This window comes from Anticarsia gemmatalis, chromosome 15 (assembly GCF_050436995.1).
Source record: "Anticarsia gemmatalis isolate Benzon Research Colony breed Stoneville strain chromosome 15, ilAntGemm2 primary, whole genome shotgun sequence".
Lineage (NCBI taxonomy): Eukaryota > Metazoa > Arthropoda > Insecta > Lepidoptera > Erebidae > Anticarsia > Anticarsia gemmatalis.
The window spans coordinates 7968662-7990311 of record NC_134759.1 but is presented as its reverse complement, the minus strand read 5'-3'; the positions used below and the strand labels follow the sequence as shown (position 1 = coordinate 7990311).

Below are 21650 nucleotides of genomic sequence, written 5' to 3'. Positions count from 1 at the left end.
CTAAGAAAATTATGACGTAAGTAGTAACTAGATGTATCAGCCACACAGCGTCACAGACCTGCGCTGAGTCGACCCCTCTGACGTTGGAGAAAATGCGTCATAAATTAAATAATAATGAACAGGAACGAAATACCGTTCTGATTTGTTTTATGTCTGTTTCATATTGGACGTTTTAAAAATTAGTTTGATGTTCCCTGTGGTTAAATTACACAGTCATAAGACAATAACGTATCGTAGTAGCACTAATTATTTACCTCCATGTAGAGCTGTGTGTTTATTGCGCTTAAGGAAAAAAATCCAATGATAAGTTTTGAAATACCGATGGACATCCAGGAATTGTTTAAATTTTGAAGTAAAATCGGCGGATCATAAATACAGAATGTGGTTTGAAAATGTAACAAATCGTAATCTTATTGAGCACACATCCCGGCTCACCTTGATTGAAACTGGTATTTTACGTCATGCGGGCATTATCAAACAAACATAGTCGGTACATAATATTTTACTTAAATTTTTTCTCCTCACTCACATAACAATGTTTACGAAGTCTTCAAAAACCATATAAAATTTGCATTCAAATTCGACGATTTGTGATAAAAAAGGGAAATGTGGAATAAACATTCCATAATTTAGTTCTACAATTAATTGAATTATAAACCTGTAAGTAACTGAGAAAAGAAATTTTTTGGGTAAAATAAATACATTTCAGCCTCGAGAAAATCCCATAAATTATTGAAATAGAATAAGAAAATAAAGTAGTACCGACGCAGGTGTTAAAAAAACGTGAACGTCAGATTTGTCCCCTATCATAACATTTTTAACCTTAAAGTGTCATTTACCAAACGTGTCTGACAATGTGCTACATCTTTAAGGGTGGTTGGCATACTAAACAATTATTGTAAGCACCCACTTATTGCTGTACTCGTATCTGTTTATTGATACTTGTTATTTCGTGCAGAACACTTCAAGATCTATATTTAAATAATGTTTATTCTCGTTACCTCGTTTAAAAATTGACAAATACCAAGGTTGAACACCGAGCGCCATTTTTAAAACTTGATTGTATTTTTGCATTTCAATATCTTTATGAAGCCTTCCATATAATTTTGTGTTTATTAGACGTAGAGGTATTTTTACCAGTCTTCTATATATTTATACATTCCTTTTATAGCATATTTTATATCGTCATTTGACTTTCATTCAATGTTAACTGTAATTATTATAAATATTGCACAGTTTTCATAAGATATCACCGTTATCATACTTGACATACATAAATCGTTAGGTTAACAAGGTATTGTGAGGCCAATATTTGCTCTACATGTAAACGCTTTCCTTTCTTGGTCAGTTCTTATCAACATGACAAGAAATCACAGTTTAGTCTACAAATAACAGATTCTAGAAATAGGAGTGAGGTCCTGAAATATATATTATTTTCAAGAATTGTTTTTCTGCAATTAGTTCTGTGTTTAGTTCAAAACTAGATGGGAAACTGTAGTGCAGAAAGACATGAGTGAGTGTGAGGTTTCCGAAGACGATGTCGAGGACAAAGCGAAGTGGAGGAGAAAGACCAGGAAGGCTGGCCCCACTACCATATGGGATTCATAGCATGGAAGAGAGAGTGTTTAGTTCTAAAACTAATATTTTTTCTGTCTCTTAAATTGCCTCAATCAATGCACACTTGATTTCGCTTTATATTTGTTCGATTAGACCTAAGCAAATTCACTATACATAATTAGGTAGAGTCACTCACTACAATGAAACTACTACAATCAGTACAAAGTAAAAAGGCCTCATAAAATTTGTCGATCAGCTGATCCGCGGCTATATTAATATTCTCTCTATGCTTCTCCCATAACACATTGTCGCGTTTGTGGGTCGTGGAACAGTTGCAGTCGATAATAAATAGCGTGGCCGACAAATTTGTAAGAGTTTACGTGTCGCGCCTCTATGCCCTGAATATTTTCGGCGAACCTTTTATAATTATTTGGCGGAGGAAAACTGGGGTAGCAATAAACACGTAACGTTATAATGCTACGTTATTCTTGAGACGGAATAAATTCCGGTCAAGTTCAGAATTCCAGACTTATCGACTCTCTGACTGACTCTCTGATATTATAGAGAACCACGAACAGTAAATATTGTGTAAATAAAATGCAATAAGATTTAGTAAAAAGACATACTAGGCAAAGAGCTCAACAATTTCAGACGGAAGGAGTGCAACCACAAACTTTCCGAGAATAGCCTTCATGAAGATAAGAGCGTTTCCTTTTGCTCGGCACAGATGAGAAGTAGTTTACTTGACATAAAACCTTTACATAGCTTTGCGTCCGGATCGGAGTAACATCCACGGGGATAAAGTTGCGAAAGTACCATAAATAACCAAGTTTATGTTTCCTTCCACTAGCTGTAATACGGAACAGAATTTTCAACTTCTTTTATATCTTTGAAAGCCGTGGGTACATATTCTGCTTCGATCTGTTTTTTACGTGCCATAATGACGAAGGTTTTTATATTTTGTTCTTGTCTTTGTAACGAAGTCTCCTATACGTTAAAATTGTTCTAATGTATAAGAAGTAACCATTTAAACGCGCTACAGAATTATTTTAACAAAACATAAAATATAGTTGTGCGTTTTCCATACTGTCCCTCGCAGGGGAACTCCTGTATCAATTTCATAGTTTAATCGTGGTCAGTATTCGCAAAATAATGGAAATTTAACTTGGATCGGAATGCAGCGGCGCGGGTCGCTAAGAACGTTACCCAACACCCGTTAGAAAGTGCGAATTCAGTCGCTCAGCGCATACATTGCATCACAAAGAGCCTTAATTCTTTACTTTTTGTGTCAAACATATTTCTGGAGAGGTTCACAAATAGCCGAATCGATTCATCGTAGTCTATAAATGTTTCGCGTGGGTTGTCGTTTCACCCTCGGTTACGTACAATAGCGTCGCTTCAAGCGTTCAGTATAAAGGCGAAAGGTTGTTTATTGTTCTGGATGAGCGTTTTCTGCCGTAACAGGGATGAAACTGAGGTTACGTAAACATAACAAAAAATTCCCAGAAATTACGCCACTTTTGGGCATTGCTATGTTGTTATGAAATACTTGAATGATACGTCATAAAAATAAGTCTGTACTAAGACTATAAACTAACGTCAAGAATAAACATGAATTCAATTATATAGTTTTTATCGTATTTATTAACAGAACTTTCTGGTTTAGAACCACATCCTTTGCAGTGTTAGGTAAACCGATACTCCATTCTACCTACCTCAATAGTAAAATGATATGAACGTGTTCCAGGGCTCATTCGAGTGCGTCCGAAGTGGAGGCGCTCGACGTTTGGAGTCGTGCGGGCCACTGCCGCGCAGGATGCGCGTCCAGGCCAATGACGACTCATATGAGGCAACCAAGGACCGTATGGCGAGAACAGTTGCCGCGGAGCAGAGTAAATGGTAAGAAAGTACTACATCATTGCAAACTCGTAGGTCGATTGCTAAAATAAATGTCCCCTCATAGAGCGGCACTGTATTCGTTAACGCACCTTCAGGAAGTGAATAGTCATCGCATTTGGCAATCAAATTGGTGAGAATTCCTTCGCTTAAGTTTGTTTTGAATATAATAGAACGTTTTGATGTTGGAAAAAGAAATCGTCTTGACGTTTGCAGATATTATGTTACTGGTTGTGAAGTTTATCAAATGTGAACAGAATAGGCTTTCATTTTCAGATTTTGAATCCGGAAATGTTTTTATAGTTTTACTAAATTGCTGAATTTCGCTAAAGTGAGACATAATATAATGGTAATTGCTATATGGAGCCTTAGATAATTTAATTATACAAACAGGAAAATAAGATAAACTTCGCAGTTTATCAACTAAATTTTAAATTACGAGTATTACGACGTATGAAGATAAATTACGAAATCTAACAGCTAATTTTACTACGAATAATAGCAATCTTTTAAACACGTAGGAAGTGAATCAAAAACTTAAATAGCATTAACCTGCCAGCGATTTAGGTAATCACATTGCAATTTCCTAGTTGTGCATGCGATATTTCACTTTCCCCTATTCACCGTATTGGTCGTATTCCAGCACCCGCGTGATTAAACCTAATCAGACGGACATCGGACGTCGCGTCAAAGTGCGTTCGTCACACCCGTACCCGGGAGCGACGCAGCTAGCAGAGCGGGCTGAACGGGCCGAACGGGCTGAGCGGGTCGAAAGGGCCGAGCGGCTCGAGAGGGCAGAACCGGAGCGTGTGGAGCGCCCGGACCGCCCCGATCGCCCCGACCGCCCTGATCGTCCCGACCGCCCCGACCGGCCTGACCGGCCGGACCGCGCCGAGCGTCCGGACCGCCCCGACCGGCCGGACCGTCCGGACAGAGTGGAACGGCCGGTGCCACCGGTGCCGCGTCCGGCCCCACAGCCGGCACCGCCGCCGCACCAACAGTACCCACAACACCCGCACACCAACCCGCACCAGCCACAACGGCCACCCCCTAATCCGGATCTCACTAGGCGGTCCTTGAAGTAAGTCACACTTACTGTAGATTAAACTCCTACTAGAAGTTTGCTGACGGCAAGATTGCGACTCATTCCGTTGACATTAGTTTACTATGGTTATCCTCACAAAATCACGAGATTACAACTCAAACTGGTAAACAATGACTAAGCAAAAACCTGTTACTTGTTAATTAAGAACTTCCAATCCTCTTCATGTATTTTGGTTAGTATTGACCTATGTACGTATGAATGTATGACTACCACACGAACTCGTGTAGGTAATTCTTAAAACAGAAGGGAAGTCTGCACTGAAAGTAATACTATAACAGTAAGGCGATCTTAAATCTGATTTTGAAGTTTACCTGCACACAAATACTTAATAATTGCACGTATTATAAAACTGCCAATAATGGAAGAATTCTGGGTTTTGACCATAGCGTCATACGTCTTAGTCATAAAAGTTTTCCCGTTATTTCAATTGTTGTGTCATCCTTTTGTACCCACGTATTTATGTGTTTCACTTTTTATGTTTACGATGCGCTTAATTCTCTTCTCTAGCAATTATAAATAAATATGTTTTAATCAATATCTAATAATTTAATAAGGTACTTGAAACTTCCTTGAAACAAATTGCTGTATCTTATATAAGAGTCATATATTATTTCAGCTTAATGATACGTAGCACGATGACTACAAAACAGTTTGATAAATTCATCATATCCTTATCAATGTAAAACCAATTTGATAATTTGCGGCTGATATACAAACGACCTGTGGTTTATGTTGTGTATATAAATATTACATATGTAGTAGTTCTTCACACGATATAAATTACAAAGAAATAATAGATACGTCAGTTATGAAACATTATGGCCTTGTTTAATTATGATGTTGCTTAATTGTTCGACGCATAAGACGAAAAGTCGAACATTATACGTGTTTTATTACCGTCGTCTCGAAAACAACGCCATTTTTAGACAATGATCATGGTCTCTTAACTTTAAATGATAGTTAAATCTTTTTGTGTTTAGTTATATGATTGACTGGACTAGGTAATGTCTTGTAAAGGCTTGACGTCAATATGACAGGTCTAGTTTATTTGCTCGCCGCTGGACAAAACTGCGACTATATGAATATTAGCAAGTGACTCAGAGTCAAGGACGGTACAAGGTATTGTTGTTCTGCAATGGAAATAGCGTTCAAGGTAATTTAGACATGTCAATAGAGGTAATTATAATGATCAACAGAAAAGGGGCTTTTCTGTTATTGATGGTGACTCAAATTTCATAAAAACTGTCAATGAGAGAAAATTACCACTTGTACCATTTAGGAGTAGGAAAGATGTTAGAAACTAGATTTCTTAATAATCTGAACTCTGTACTTTTATTATGAATGAAAGTGATACAGGAAATGTACGTTCTGATCTATTTAAATAAGTGACGTATATTAATATGTTTATTTTTTTCCTATTTCAGAGAAAGACTTATACAGTTATTAGCATTGAAACCCTTCAAGAAGCCCGAATTGTACGCGAGGCTCTCCATGGGTAAGTCGAGATTTCAAGCGTAGCAAGGTGCTTTTGGCACTAACTTAACTTGATTAACGCTCGGTCTAACCGTTGCAGAGGGTATCAAAGAAAAGGACCGCAGCTTTGTGAGCAAGATTCTGCCACATATCAGTACGCTCAAGGATAACTGTTACCAGTTACGTAGGAACATGTGGAATGACGTCAATGAGGATTGGCCATTTTATACTGAGGAGGAGAAACGTATGCTCAAGAGGTCGGTATTGGTGCTTAAATACACAATTTATTAGATTTCTGACAGCATGTATATTAGGCAACAGTCGCAGCTCTGCGTATCGGTGAAAGAAATTCTTCACCTGCTTTCGAGGTACGTGTGCAAAATTAGACCCAAATCGGTAGTGAATTGTAGTGACGTAGGTTGATGCAAACATAATCGTCATATTTGTTAGTACTACGGTACGGAATGTTTGACGAGTGCAAAACACATTCTTCAAAACCAGTGCTGCATAACTGATTTGATATTTACAGCAACCAGTATTCTATACTACCTAAGAAGATTTGTATAAAAGTGGCCACTCCGAAAATGAGCTCAATGAAGAACAAGGTGTACCGATATCAATGATGAAAGGCCATGGAAGCCTGTTTGAGATCTTGATCTTCGCAACTTACTAATATGAAATTATGTTTTTTAGGCGGAAACCTCAAAACCTGACGCCGCCACTAAGCAGCGATTCAGCCAACTCCCTTTCACCGCGCGCCTCTCCTAGTGCAAGCAAGCGGACCAGTACGGCGCCGCTGCCTGTTCCTAGTATCAGTAGTAACAGGTAAACAATCATACTTACATTAAAGCTAATATATTAAGCTTTTTAGTCTTAAAGATACATGGATCTGTTATATTTATTCCAATATGTATACTTACTAACATAACACCGTAGAAAGCTAAAAATCGTTAGTGCATTCGTTGTAAAGTTTAAAACAATCAGACATTTTTTAGGCAGTCAGATCCTCCCGTGTCTATAAAGAGAATACATGATTAGTCATGGATGGATTGCGATGAAGGTTCATGTTCTGATGCGTAGCTTAAACTTTAAACAACTGTGGATGCGAAAATAGATTTATTTGGTGTGTGCGCAGTAACGGTGCGAGCGCGGCGAGCGGGGCGTGCGCGGGCGCGGCGGCGGCGGCGTCGGTGGCGGTGCTGGCGCCCGCGGCGGACGTGGAGCCGCCCGCCGCCAAGAAGCAGCGCATCTCGCACTACCGCCGGCCCTCGCCGCCCTCCTCCGGCTACGCCACCACCTCCTCCGGCGAGCGCCAGGCCTCCGACAACGAGGACGACCGGACCAATGGTACTTACACCTGCGCTAGCTTATCCGTCATACCACCTATTACGACTCTGAAGTTACCTCATATTCCCACCCTACTGAATGACAATGACGGTAATAGCCGTAACAGACCTGGCTATTGCCTCACTGTCTAGGTACATAGCTTTACTTGTGTATAAGACACGATCTACAGGTGAATATTGAACGTTATAACTGTCGAGTGTTATTTAAAAGAACCAAGAAAAGATACTCGCCATACAGTTTGGGCATGGAATTGTGACACTAACCCCACGAGTTTCAATATTGTTTACAACAATAAATGCTGTAGAATTTCACGGTATACTGTTCGCGAAGCATGCGTCATTGCAACCGATATCTATTACGATATCTAGATTGACGTGACGATGCATTTTTTACCTTCGCTTGACGTGTCAAGCAAGTTGCACCAGCCTTGATCTGATGCTGACTAATCCTCGAATTATCTTAGTAATAGACACTTGTCACGTGAAGTCTCGATGTCATTATAAACCAGTCATACATAACAACTTCAGTAGTATCATAGCAACTGTTTTCTATTCATTCATAGAGACTAGCGTACGTGTCAATGATAAATAATGGACACTGGTCATTAATGTGCCATACTATTTTTTACGCACCCTTACATAACAATCTTGAATAATGTGCAAAAACTAAATGTTAGCATCACACCTGAATGTATAACTACACAAAAAAACGTTTGTGAATCAACAAACACTTGTTAATGTAATTACAACATTCAAGTTTCTATTATCTACCGATTTAAGTGTAAACTTAAACAATGTTGATATTGATTGCGCAAATTATAACTGTAATACACCGTAATAAATAACATCGGTGTGCAGGAAACGTATTTCAAAAAACATCAAACGTAAGTAAACTGGTACTACCATAACCCACTTTCGTAATGACTGACGGTTGTAAAATTTATTGATAGCAAATAATGCAAGTTTAAACGATACAGTGAGTGATTAAAAATCGATTATACGGATCTGGTTTTTAGACCAAAAAAGGACTTAAGTTTCGCAAGCGGACATAATTCGTACGACAAATTTATTTTAGTTTCATTACACTGTATAACAAGTGTAAGAATATGTATGCATAATTTTAGAACTGTATTAGTAACTTGCATGTTTCCTTTGTAACATGTATCATTTTCTTTTTACAGTTAAAAAGGACAACGGTTACACCCTCAATTATACTACTGTAAAGGAGGATCTCTGCCCCAGTCCTGTGAAGGCGAACGGTTTTAGAAGTAGTCCCCCAGTAGAGCAAACTAATATTACAGGTATGTTTCATACAAAGTATCTATCATTTGCAAAATTTTATATTATAATACAATGTAGTATATTCTTGCAAATATTGCCATCGTACAATGAAAATGTGACAATCGCAATATCGAAATAACCTAATTTATTTGGTTCAAACCGAGAAATCGAAAATTTTGTAATGCCTTTGAAGACTTTGATCGTGGTTAAGCAATACATTTGTTGAAAGTCACTGCCCGAAATGAGTGACATTAAATAATTTTATTGGTGAACTAATTATTTCTTGATACTAAACACGTTACATCGTTAAGACGATAGTGATTATTATAATGAATGTTACATTACTTGCAAAAAAGATAGCTGCCACGTTAACGGTCCGTTTTGTATGATTAATTCTATACGCCTGTGGAGCGTTACAAATACATTTACTTGAATATTTGATACGCTCAACTTGTCTCTTGTATATTTCATGTTTATAAACAATTGTTACTTTTTATTTGTATTCCGTAATGTAAACATTGTTATTGAGAAATGTAAGGAGTAATTTGGATAACACATTATTTATATTTAATTGACGTGTTTTTATACATGTAATTAGACTGCAGTCAATGTCAATACGAAATGTTTTGAGAGTGTTGAACCTCATTACAAGATTCTACACTGAGTTAACAAAAAATACCTAATTATGGTTTTGTTTTCAGTAAATGTCTACTATTTGTAGAAAAATGCAGACAATGACCTCATATTAATAATGTAATATGTTTTTGTTTCTAGATAAAGACATCACAAATACTGAACCCTTAGAAAATACAGAAATAGCGCCTGTCCCTGATGAGAATATGACTGAAAGTATGGAAGCGATTGAAAGGTAACAAATCATCAACTACTATGCATTACGTCAATAGGAACTAAATGCAATAACTTCTTATACACACACGACTGTATATTGTATGTAGGTAGAAAACATAGAAGTATAACATATGTAGTGAGTGATACTACTTAAGAATCACATTATTCAAGGCTGAGGTGGCGAGGAAAAGTCCCGTTTCTTAAGCCTTCGATATTTCTAAAGAAATTTAATTTACGTAACCCCTGCACTACGTCGGCTTTCACACTAAAACTTACTCGTAAAGAATGTCAATCAGTTCCGAGATTGCTTTCAAACAAAACGTTGCACTTTATACTCTGAGTTCAGCACTGAATGGAAATTGAGTTAGTAATACTTTGCGTGGGAAAAACAGACGTACGATGACCCTAACCGTTGTAACTTGTTAACATTTTAAGATCAGTTTTAGCATTATGTATGAAAGCATGCATACTTATGTTAAAGACGTATTTCTCGGAAGCTGCAAGGTGCATGATTGTATAATAATATGTATTCCTGTATTGATTATGTAACCGTAGAAACATTACGAGAGTGATTTGTTGTAAACAACATGCAGTGAAAGGCTGATAGATAAATAAGTGCTTTACATTCTTAGTCATAGAAATCGTGCACAGGCGTAATAAGTTCGGGAAGTTTCGCTTGTAAAACTAATGCAAATGCAAACATTATGCAGGTGATTATAATGAAATAGAACAATTTAGTAGAGAGAAGTAAGAATCAATCTGTTTAGTAATTATATGGTTTCTTCATCTCTGATAGCAACGAATTATATCCTCAACTACATAAAGTGTTCTTGTTACTGTTTTCTATGCTTGTTATACAGTCTCCATAGTATTTTTCTGAATTAAATTGCTCTTCAACGCTGGTTTTTAGTTATGTCGAGCCACGATAGAGATCCTTTTGATATAACCGTGGTGTTGTCGACTTGCAGGCAGTACCCGGCCATCACGTCGTCCAACGTGCGGCGCGCGTACAAGAACGAGTTCGCGGAGCTGTACACGGAGTACCGCTCGCTGTACGCGCGCATCGCGCGGGTCGCCGCGCTCTTCACGCGCCTCGAGCACGAGCTGCGCGGCGCACAGCCGCTCAGTCCGCACCACCAGGTACTGCACCATCCTTCTAACACTTCAACATATCTACACAACTGACATAAACCTTTGGTACACGAGATTTTTTTGTTTCTATGTGACATCAAAATAAACTCGTATAGGCTCGTACACAAGGATATGTCGCCGATATTGGTACATGTGTACGAACCGCTCATTTAATACTATCAGTTTATGTTGTGTACAAACAGCGGCCTTAGACTTACGTATTTTTGATAAAGTTAGCGCTCTATCGATGACCTAACCTTAGATTATAATTGCTCTTTCGACGTGCACTAGGGACGCACATAAGCCATGAATTTGATGAAACTGTAAAGATGGAGATAAAGATACTTTAACTAAAGCAATTGAAACGTAATTCTTTTAATAGCAATGACCTAGACAGTGCGACAGATTAGCAAATAAATATGAAAGTACAACACGTAGTTAAACATCAACAGATAAGCGTTGAGCCAATTTCCTTTCTGATAAACACGGGAATAAATCAACTCGGAAATAATGATAATGTCACATATCTGCCTTGAATTAGGCATTAAAAATAAAATCTGACTCAATGGGAAATTTCGAAGCCAGTGTATTTAGGAGATAACGCTGTTATTGTAACTAAACGTGAAAATAATACGTGTCTATGTCCCCATTCAATAAGTTAGGAATAACAAGGTCATTATACTGTTATCACTTCATGGGATTTTCGTCCTCAAAAACAAATTTTAAAACTAAACAAGTGTGTTACCTAAATATTTTTTTTACAAAAAGTGTGTTACTCCTTTCTTTATTTTAATCAAAACATTCAAAACAGTAATTAATATAAGAAACAAACATTTTTACCGGCTACGGGCCTACGTTACGGGCTTACGGGCTTAAGTTCGTGCAATAATATTTCTCGTTTGTTATTCAACAGAGTATAGAACAGCGCATCGTGGATGAGTACCGGAAAGTGAACAACGACCCCGCGTACAAGCGGGAGAGGCGGCGCGTCAACTATCTACATCGCAAACTCAATCATATCAAGCGTATGGTCAATCAGTATGATCAGTTGGTGAGTCCCTACAACAATCATGTTTTATACACTAACATTTTACATAATGCAGTTCGTGTAATAATTTCGATACACAGTGTGTTATAAACCCTATTTTTGTTTCGTCGTCTTTTTATTGAATTATTCGATAGAGTATACCATTCTGAGGATTAGAGTAAAACTCCGGGCTCGCTAAGACTTGTACTTTTTTCGTTATTCAGTGTCAAAGTTCCGGAATATCCGACTATTGAAAAACGAAAAAAAATCAATTACAATTTAACGGAAGTACTTATTCCAGAATTTATTTATTCTATCGAAAGAAGATATAATAGCCGACCATTCCACCAATTCCTGAAGTTTTAGCATGAATAGGTCGAGAGATATGATTTCTTTTCTCATTTTTCGTTTTTATTTTTTTATTCATCTAAACCACCGTAGTAGGTGGTCATTTCTACATCAAAAAATTGCTTATACTTTCTTTTATTTGCAGTATTATTTCTAAAACCTAACTCGCTGGTTTCCAGGAGATATTTGAAAGTTTAGTAATATCCGAAATATCTGCACATAGGGCTGCCACTTCAATCAAAATTTAATAAATTTATTTTTATAAAGTTTTAGCTTTTATATCACGACCATAAGAAGATATCATAATTTTGTGGCTTAAAATGGCAAAGATTGGGTAATTTTAGAAAGGAAATTAAAAAACAAATTAAGAAATTGGTATGATGTTGATTGATACATTTATTTGGAATCTGTCTATAAATTCTAACTCAAAAGACTCAACTTATAGTAAATGAAAGAAAATCCTTTCCGATATCACATAAGTATACCTATAAATCAATATTCAACATAAGTACTATTACCACATTTTGTTTTTTTTCAAAATATTTTTAGTTAATTTATTTAATTTTACAATTACTTTTTAAATGAATTTCATATATTTTTTGACTTACAACAACTTTTTTTAAAATCAATTTTATTGTCATTTTTGTGATATAAGTAACAATTTTAAGAATAATTTTTAATGTATTTTATATATCTACATGAATTATATACCTATCTATAATTTTAAATCAAATTTTATCATGTATGTACATCAATTGTGTCAATTTTTTATTTAAAAAATACGATAAAATTATTTTCGTCAACAAGTTATTTATTATAATTTATACACATATTATGTAATTATATTTTTGATTTTTTTCTAAAAACCAAAATAAATGGTTGTTCCATCTGGAGTTGGAACAATTTTAGGGGACTGAGCGCCAGTCAACCTTAATACCGCAACCGTACTCTGCACTTCAACAACCTCAGTAAGACGTGACTGAGGTACGTCGTGCAGAACTACGGCCGGGGGGCTTGTCTTAACTTTTTTTTTCAAATAAAGGTTTATAATCTTATATAATTTTCGGATACTCGAAAGTGACAACCCTAAGTAAAATTTAAAATTTCCAATATCTCCTGGAAACCAACGAGTTAGGTTTTAGAAATAATACTGCAGATAAAAGAAAGTATAAGCAATTTTTTGATGTAGAAATGACCACCTACTACGGCGGTTTAGATGAATAAAAAAATAAAAACGAAAAATGAGAAAAAAAATCATATCTCTCGACCTATTCATGCTAAAACTTCAGGAATTGGTGGAATGGTCGGCTATTATATCTTCTTTCGATAGAATAAATAAATTCTGGAATAAGTACTTCCGTTAAATTGTAATTAATTTTTTTTCGTTTTTCAATAGTCGGATATTCCGGAACTTTGACACTGAATAACGAAAAAAGTACAAGTCTTAGCGAGCCCGGAGTTTTACTCTAATCCTGAGAATGGTATACTCTATCGATTAATTCAATAAAAAGACGACGAAACAAAAATAGGGTTTATAACACACTGTGCGATATAACGGTATCAATACTACTACACGTGTCAGTAATGTATAACGAAATATTACACGCTTTGATGATTTATCATTTGAAATAAGCAGTCGAAATGATAAGGTATATTTTGTGTCGTGTCATGCATTTTCAAAGTTGTTCCTGCCCTTCGTGGCGTGATCTTAAGTTTATCATTCATCAAAATAAAGGTTTAACCAGATCTCAACAATGTTTACGTACCACGTATACATTTACATATATCATAATATAATTCGATCATTATGCAAATCCACCTACTCACGATATTCGGCGTCCAGTTTTTGCTGTCAATGACGTGCACATGCTAATCCACGTGACACGTTTTTAATTGCTGCAATTGCTTCGACCAGAAAATTCTCGTCCTAATTCGAACAAAAAAGCATTGCCATACACGATTTCTTTTTGTCAGTCATTCAGCATTAATTTTATTTGATTTTAGGCTATGTATAATAGCTTCGTAGAGGTCACCTCGACGGTCATTTCAATCATGACCTTGTTGGATTGATAGATAAAATCTATCGATATATTTATTGAAAGATTTTAATACCAACGATTCTGTTCAATTTGCGACTGCGTAGGATTTCTATAATAATATACTTCGCGGTATGTTTATGTACGTCAATATAAATTTCATAGTATTTCTGATAACTGATAAACGTTTGTTTGGACAAAAACAAAGTGTATCGTCCTTAGTAAGGCTATGTAAGTCATATGATACCCTGACAGAAGTCATTCAATCACGATCGCTATCGGAAAATAATTGCCATTTGATATTTACCTATATGCATTTTTAATATGTGACTAAGCCATTGTAGTCTGTAGTAACATTGGGTGCCAATAACCTATTTAGTCATTCAAACTCTGCATATCAGTCATTACACTTTTCACCTGAAAAAACAACACATAAAAATATGCACTATTTGATTAATAAATAACATATCTTAGGACTTATCTCGCATTCTTCACTTTGGTTTATTCATTTCAAGTCTGTGACGTCACATTTAAAGGACTATGGAAACGTGCCCGTAAGTGTTTGTGTTATGTAGAAGAAGAATAAAACAATATTGTTATTCAGTAGTCCATAGATATTGTTTGCATGATAAAGTTATATTTATAGATCGATATCATCTGTTTGACTGATATATTTACTATCTGTATTGTTAATCACTTGTTTAAACGGCTGAACATCTTACAACATTGATTCTCAGTAAAATACTCCCACAGTAAATGTGAATTGGTAGTTATGAGTCACGTTTTAATAAGAACTGTTTTATATGTTTAGGAATATATTTTGGTGTAGTAGAAATAGAATGTGAATGCATGATTGAAAGTAATTATAATTTGTTTAAAGTTACAAAAGCCAATACTCTTGCAACATGTGACCAATAAGGCTTTCTAATTTCAAAACATTGGTTAAGCGTCTATAACAATTGACAAGAATGACTCACCATTTTATAAACGTGAAAGACTTGGGCAATGTTAGGTCCTTTGCTGTTACACATTATCTTCGATTCAAACGAATAATGCGGGTATATTCAATACCCGTTAATTTTACCTTGTATTTACGTTTTCCTATCCATAAATGTTCTGTATATGATAAGAACATTTAAATTTTAATTAAGGTTTCCTGTTAATCGCTCCAAATCAGGGGATTCCTTCGATATTATGACGTCGTTGTGACGTGTTAGTGAGTTGAATGTCATTGAACTAGTTACAAATGAGGTCTACCGTTATCATAATACATTGAACTAGAGATAAATATCTAATACAGTTGTTTTTGTTTACAGCGAAACCTGAAACCGGAGCGTGTTTCGACCGCGAGCACTACGCAAGCGTACTGACATCTGAGTTATTCGCCGCCCGCCCGCAGCCTCTAGTACTGATATACAAACGCTACACAAGAGCATCTCAACATTCATACTGGACATTTGTATTATAAGATCTATAGTTTTTATACGAGTCAGTGTCTCCCGCATAGTGACAGAGTTATAAGCTTTTTATATAATATAGTAAACTGTAAAACGTTAGGCTGTATGTACTCAACGGTCTTGTTAAGCCGCGCTGACTGTAATACGTTTTATCACAAGGATTAAGAAGTATCGTGACGTGTTCGTGTAATGATTCGGTTGTGGTGACGATAACCCACAACGATCGATATGTAGATACCGATTACTTTCAGGTTATGTATAAATATCCATAAGATATGTGCGCTAGAACTTTTAGTTCTTTGGTCCTGCGTTTTGATCGCAATAACCCTATGTAAAGGGTGTATTGGCTGTCATCTTGAATTACATTACACAACATATCACAGATTTGTATGCAGTCTTGTCGTTGGCAGGCCTCGGGCGTGAGTATATACTATTTATTTGGTTATATTTATTTAAAAAATTACTAATTCTTGCATAAAAGTAGGAGGATTAACATTTGGACGTTCATCCATAAATCAATGGACATCGAAATGAGTTAAAAATCCTCGTACTTTTGTCCTATATTAAATCAAAGTTTATTCATTAGTGTTTTTACGAATCGTGAACATTGTTTTCATTCTTCGACTGCAGTGCATAAGGAAAATCATTAATACGCGAATGAATCATGCATATGGAGCAAGATCCTTCAATTATTCTAAGTGAACAATTTGACCTCTAAGCAAGGACGAGAAATGAAAGTTCGATATTCGTACAAAATAAATGAATAAACGCCCTGTTAATGAACTTGAGATTCGCGTTATATTTAAAATATGCATCGTACATGCCGGACGCCTGCCAAATTGGCAAGACGATCACTAGTTGTGACAACACATGGTTGAGGTAATTTTTGTTCTGTTTTTAGTCATTCTCATTGTAGTTAATAAATACAAAATATTAAGTTACATAGTAGTATATTAAGTTTCATTGTTCTTCCATTAATTTTAACAGAGCGATACCTTAACCATTTCGGAGTGATTCACTCTATCTGATTTGAACTTCTATTGTTTATTCGATATTTTTCTATGATTTGTAATCTACTGCAATATGTACGTACTTTCTTCTCCGAACTCATACTTGTTTCTTGCCGTTGTAATATTGCAATTATTCAATGCAAGAAATGTACTAAACCTGCTATCTCTTTTGCTTGCTGTTGTCAACGACTTTTTGACAATCGCAACTTGATATTCGACAGGACTAGTGGTCTGTCCGCGTCGAAAACTTTTATCTGGTTGTTTTTTATAATGTAAATATTATATTATGTATATTAAAATTTAAATTATCGAGTATATAATAGTCCAATACTAGATATATGTTCGTCCACATTTAATTCCATTCGAAAATTATTGCCGTCTAATGTTATTGTTGTCCAAATGAATTTTGCTTATAAATACTGATTACTGAATTATTTTTACTATTTCTCTTTATTACAAGGTCAATGTGTAAATAATTTTGAATGTCGCCGAATACCGAGACAGCACTGAACTTCAACAAGTGTAAGAAGTCAATTTGAAACGACTGTTGGCCTTCGATAACAATTATAACACCCTTTTGTCTAATTATACTATTTAGCCCAATGTCGTCCCTTTCGCTTCTAAATAATCCATCCATATTTTAATGTTGGACGTTCATTTTATTTTATTTGTCTTGCCCGGCTTGCATGTTGTATATAGTAGTATCTTATAAAGAAATTTTATCAAGTTCTTGTTAAATTTTGTTATGACTAGTGTAATAATTCAGGTTTATTTTCAATATAATATATCGTATTTATTAATATTTGGCTGTGTCGTGTTTTTGCCGTGTTAAGATCTTGTAAATAATGTAAAGGATACAAAGTAACTCATTGAATGTCACAAAGCAAACTCTCGCATGTAGAGTTTGATGGCTCATGTTATAGTGTTAGAAAGTTATCGGGGATTACACGACAGAGATCCAAATTTGTAAATGATAATGTTTGCCAAAATTGCGGAGTAAATGTTAATTTTCTATCGCCAACATAACGTCTTGAAAGATAGCAACAACCGGCCAGTGTTGAACATCCACTAGAAATAAGAAACTTGTCTGGTCCTTTTGGAAATACCCTCCAGATCACAATAAAATTCTTAGTAAATTTAGTATACATTGGGGCCAGTCGACAGGCCTCGCCCGAGCACGTGTACTTACACAATCTGTACGTAACATACATCTTGCGCGTATCTCCACAGTCCCTGGTCCAAATGTGTGGAAAGCCGTCTTGCATATTATGTCCTGAAAGTAACGTCCATATTTGAAATGATTTAGCGTTAAGTAATTCTGATTTTTATCTTTGAGGCAAACAATTTGTGCAAGTCCATTACATAATTCCAAATGCAATTTGTTGAGTCAACTTATAACGGCATAAGCGTCCTTAAACATGATAATTGTCATTGTAAAGTTAATTTGTCACCTAATGTATACTTCTTTGTTGTTATATGCGTATATTATAGTATAACTCGGACATCTTTCGTAGATTAACGAAATATTGTTAAAGGATAACGTTACTTCTGTTAGTTTTTTGTCAATTAATGTGTCAAAACGGCATTAGTATTTCATTTTTCATTATAATCGTCAATTGTTTTATGTATATACAGGAAGTGTAGATTTTTCATTAGTGATGTGAAGTTATTTGGTCAATTCAATCGTAAGTGCCCTTTTGTTGCTCATGATGACATGTTTGTGGTTTATCATTGCTTTTTTTACTCATTATAATGCTCAATATTATGGCCATGATATTAGATAATTAAATTTCTCTTTGGATTTTATTTATTTTGGTTATTTATTTATGCAAATCACTCAATTATCGAATTTCGTGAATACACAGTAGCCCTATCAGGTTGATGTTATATGATTATCGCAATGAATGAACTTTGCGCGTAGGTAGCATTTATACTTTATAGATATCAGTTATATCTTTTTAAAATGTTATATAATATATATTACTTGACCAATCGCTAATAGGAACAGAAGCTTATAAAATATATGTATATATATAATTGTTGTTGTGATAACAGTTTTAACAAAACACTGTACGTGGCTGTTTTTTATGCGGGAATTTGCTTGTTCGAGTTATCCTTCGCTTGGGACCCACTAAAGATAACATTCAAAGCTTACTAGGAATATATTACTGATAACTCAACTCCACATAATGTAACAACTGTGAATTCCCGTAACGAATCCCCTGTTGTCCAAATGATCTTCGCTTACCCTTACACGCACCGCATTGTGTTAAACGTATCTTTTACATAAATATTATAATAATAAAAGAACTCAATTGGGATCGATAGGAACAATCAGTTAAAATGTTATTGTTACCACTAGTTTAAGAACTATCGATTGTTTTATTGTAATTCGTAAATATTGAATATAACGCGCAATATATTAATTGAATCATTTTATCATTGTTGTAATGATAACGTCTTCTGTTAATATTTTGGGGAGGTTGTTGATTATTGAAGTGGATATTGTGAAAAATGCATTCCATTTGTCAAAACCGTTGTTTAGCACTGTTCATTGACGCACCTAGTACACGGATAGCGTTTAAAGATATGAAGATATATTTTTACAGCCAATAAAACGCATATATAAGCTACTACTCGGCCTTATTACATGTCCTGGGCGCAATATGACACTGCTCAACAAAAATCACTTTATAGGCTTATATCGTAGTGTCATATTGACGTCCAAGGAACGTAGAATAGACTCATATTTACAATTCCCAGATTACTTAAAAATAAGAAATCCCTTTATAACGTAATACGATATGATATCTAATTATACTGTCACAAAGGGAGTAATAAAATGTCAAATGTTGCTCGATTGTTACCGATTAAGTTATTATAAAGTTGGACAGAAATATTTGTATTTTGTCATGTTTATACAAAGGAAAAAAATATCTCAATAAAATATCATAGTCCATTGTACAGAGTAGAGGATATTTAGTATCTAGTGATGTCATCTTCTTAAATCCTAGTTAGTGATATAATAGGAGTACTAATTCCCAGATATATATCAATCTTTGCCGCATGACAAATGCGCCACAACAATATTGTTTAGTGCGTTGGTTTTGTCATCTCTTGTAATTTACCTGTTATTGTATGTATTTATTGTATATCAAATCAGGTTGTGTTAACCCCATATTTGAACCGCAACAATGAACGTGGCCTATTTTATTTAATTCAATAATGTTATGTATGTTATCGAGTGGCATTTTTGTCATGTGCAAACTTAACATGTTATATTACTTAACATAGCTGATATTATTATAGCGGCTTAAGGCGGGCGTTACATACATGATGATCCCTACCTTACTTTAATTTTTAGATATAGATCTTTGAGTTTGCGTATTCTGATCAAATGTTATTGTAAATTTGCTGTACAGTAATCAGTGGTAGGCCGTCGCCGCGAGCCCGGGCTCGACATCGATCTCGCAAGACTGTCGTTACACCGAACAATTTGAATATTATGTATTATGTCAGATGTAAATAGAGTACGAATTAGACATTTAGACACGTTAAGGGATGTAATCTTAGTGTTTTATTTTTTATTAATTGCTATGAAATGTATATGACGGGGAAATTATATGAATATATACGTTCGATGGTTAGTGTCGGTGTGGACCGACCGCGCGGCGGCGGCCTGAGGCGCTCCGGCGCGATGAAACAATGCTGCGATATTCCTTGTGCCCCTCGAAATATCAGTGCATTATATATGAGTCAAGATGTATAGACGATGCGGTAGTGTTAATGTGTATAGATACGTTTATACAAGCTCGAGTCGGGCGGACGAGAGACAGAGACTTGCCAGCCGGTTCGAGCGAACGACGACTAGCTATGAATCCTGACATCGGCTCACGTTAATTAGCTTATAAATATTTCATCAAAATATAAAATACACAAAAAAAATGGATATAAATTTCTCGACCAAGTACTGGTTGTTTTTAAATTATTAAAATGTAAAAAAAAATTAGAGTATAAACAAAGTATAGGTACAATTTATGAATTATACTTTTCTTTTCGGCATTTCATGTAACAGTGGAAGAGATTTAAGGCTTTTTTGCTACACCGAAATGTGTTGTGTAAGTTTGCAACCTCTTATGTTCAGTTGGAGCATCAAAGCACACTTACTCAAGCAACCTTACACAGTGTCGAATGTTTCTATATATTTTGTGATTTCATTTGCTCATTATCCTCTTCCATTGCTTTTTTTTGTTTGTCAACTGTCTAAGTGTATAATATGATTTTGTTAAGGCAGGGTAATGCAGAAATGTGAAGAGGTACTTTTTTAATTTGAATTGATTGATGATTTGTTTGAATGTTTTAAAATTGAGTTAATTTTATCCATGCAATGGAATTTGTATTGTTATGAAAGGAGCCAGAGTTTGTTGTTTTTTTTTAATTAAGTCAATTTGAATTTCGATATAATGAGGCAGCAGATTAGTTTATTATAACTGTCAAGTTACCACAGAAACAATAGTCAGATGTAGGCTCTCTTTGGCGTTGCCCTTTATAGTTTTGAAAACTTTGGCAGTGCGTGGACGCTAGCCGTCTGCAGTGATTACGTGGAAATAAAAATAGGTAGTCAGTATTAGATCATGCAATACATGAGCTGAAGAGAGGTTGTGAAGAGTATCGTTATAAAAGGTACCTATTCAAAATCTGGACAAACAGACTAACTTATCTTGTATGACAGATAGTGTTGCTGCAATGTGCATTTATGCCATCTTCACTTTAATTTGAATAATGGGATCAGTGCCAAACTTTCTCCTTCTTGTTTAGCTCAAAACGATGCAATTGTTAGCATGCTTGATGAACAGCTAAGTAATTGTTTAGTTAGTCTGCCATTTTGTGAATATTTTGTTTTGATAGTAATATGTAAATCTTTTATAATATATTTGTTTACAATAAATAAATGACAACATTATAAATAAATGAAATTGTATTTTCCATTTAAACTGATGAAAAAAAATATAAAAAGAATAATATGCAATGATATCTGATGTTTTATTTTAGTTTTAAATGTGACCAATATTGACTTTTATTAATCATCAATGGATCATTTACTACTAGTATTGGGCTATATATGTTAAATTTG

At 35.2% G+C, this 21650-nt stretch overlaps 1 protein-coding gene across 2 annotated transcripts in view; it reads left to right on the top strand.

The window, feature by feature from the left end:
* The window catches only part of Su(Tpl) (Suppressor of Triplolethal), a 53662-nt gene extending 32114 nt beyond the window's left edge, over nt 1–21548 (top strand). The window contains exons 4-15 of one of the 2 annotated variants that reach the window (XM_076123364.1): nt 3305–3456; nt 4097–4534; nt 5983–6053; nt 6132–6288; nt 6725–6856; nt 7167–7378; nt 8559–8678; nt 9433–9526; nt 10476–10647; nt 11552–11689; nt 14565–14603; nt 15366–21548. In XM_076123364.1, coding sequence (XP_075979479.1) covers nt 3305–3456; nt 4097–4534; nt 5983–6053; nt 6132–6288; nt 6725–6856; nt 7167–7378; nt 8559–8678; nt 9433–9526; nt 10476–10647; nt 11552–11689; nt 14565–14603; nt 15366–15419 — 1779 coding nt within the window. In that variant the 3' untranslated portion in view covers nt 15420–21548. The remainder of the gene's footprint in view (nt 1–3304; nt 3457–4096; nt 4535–5982; nt 6054–6131; nt 6289–6724; nt 6857–7166; nt 7379–8558; nt 8679–9432; nt 9527–10475; nt 10648–11551; nt 11690–14564; nt 14604–15365) is intronic. The other variant, XM_076123365.1, reaches the window with a different exon arrangement.
* Nucleotides 21549–21650: the final 102 nt, after the last annotated feature.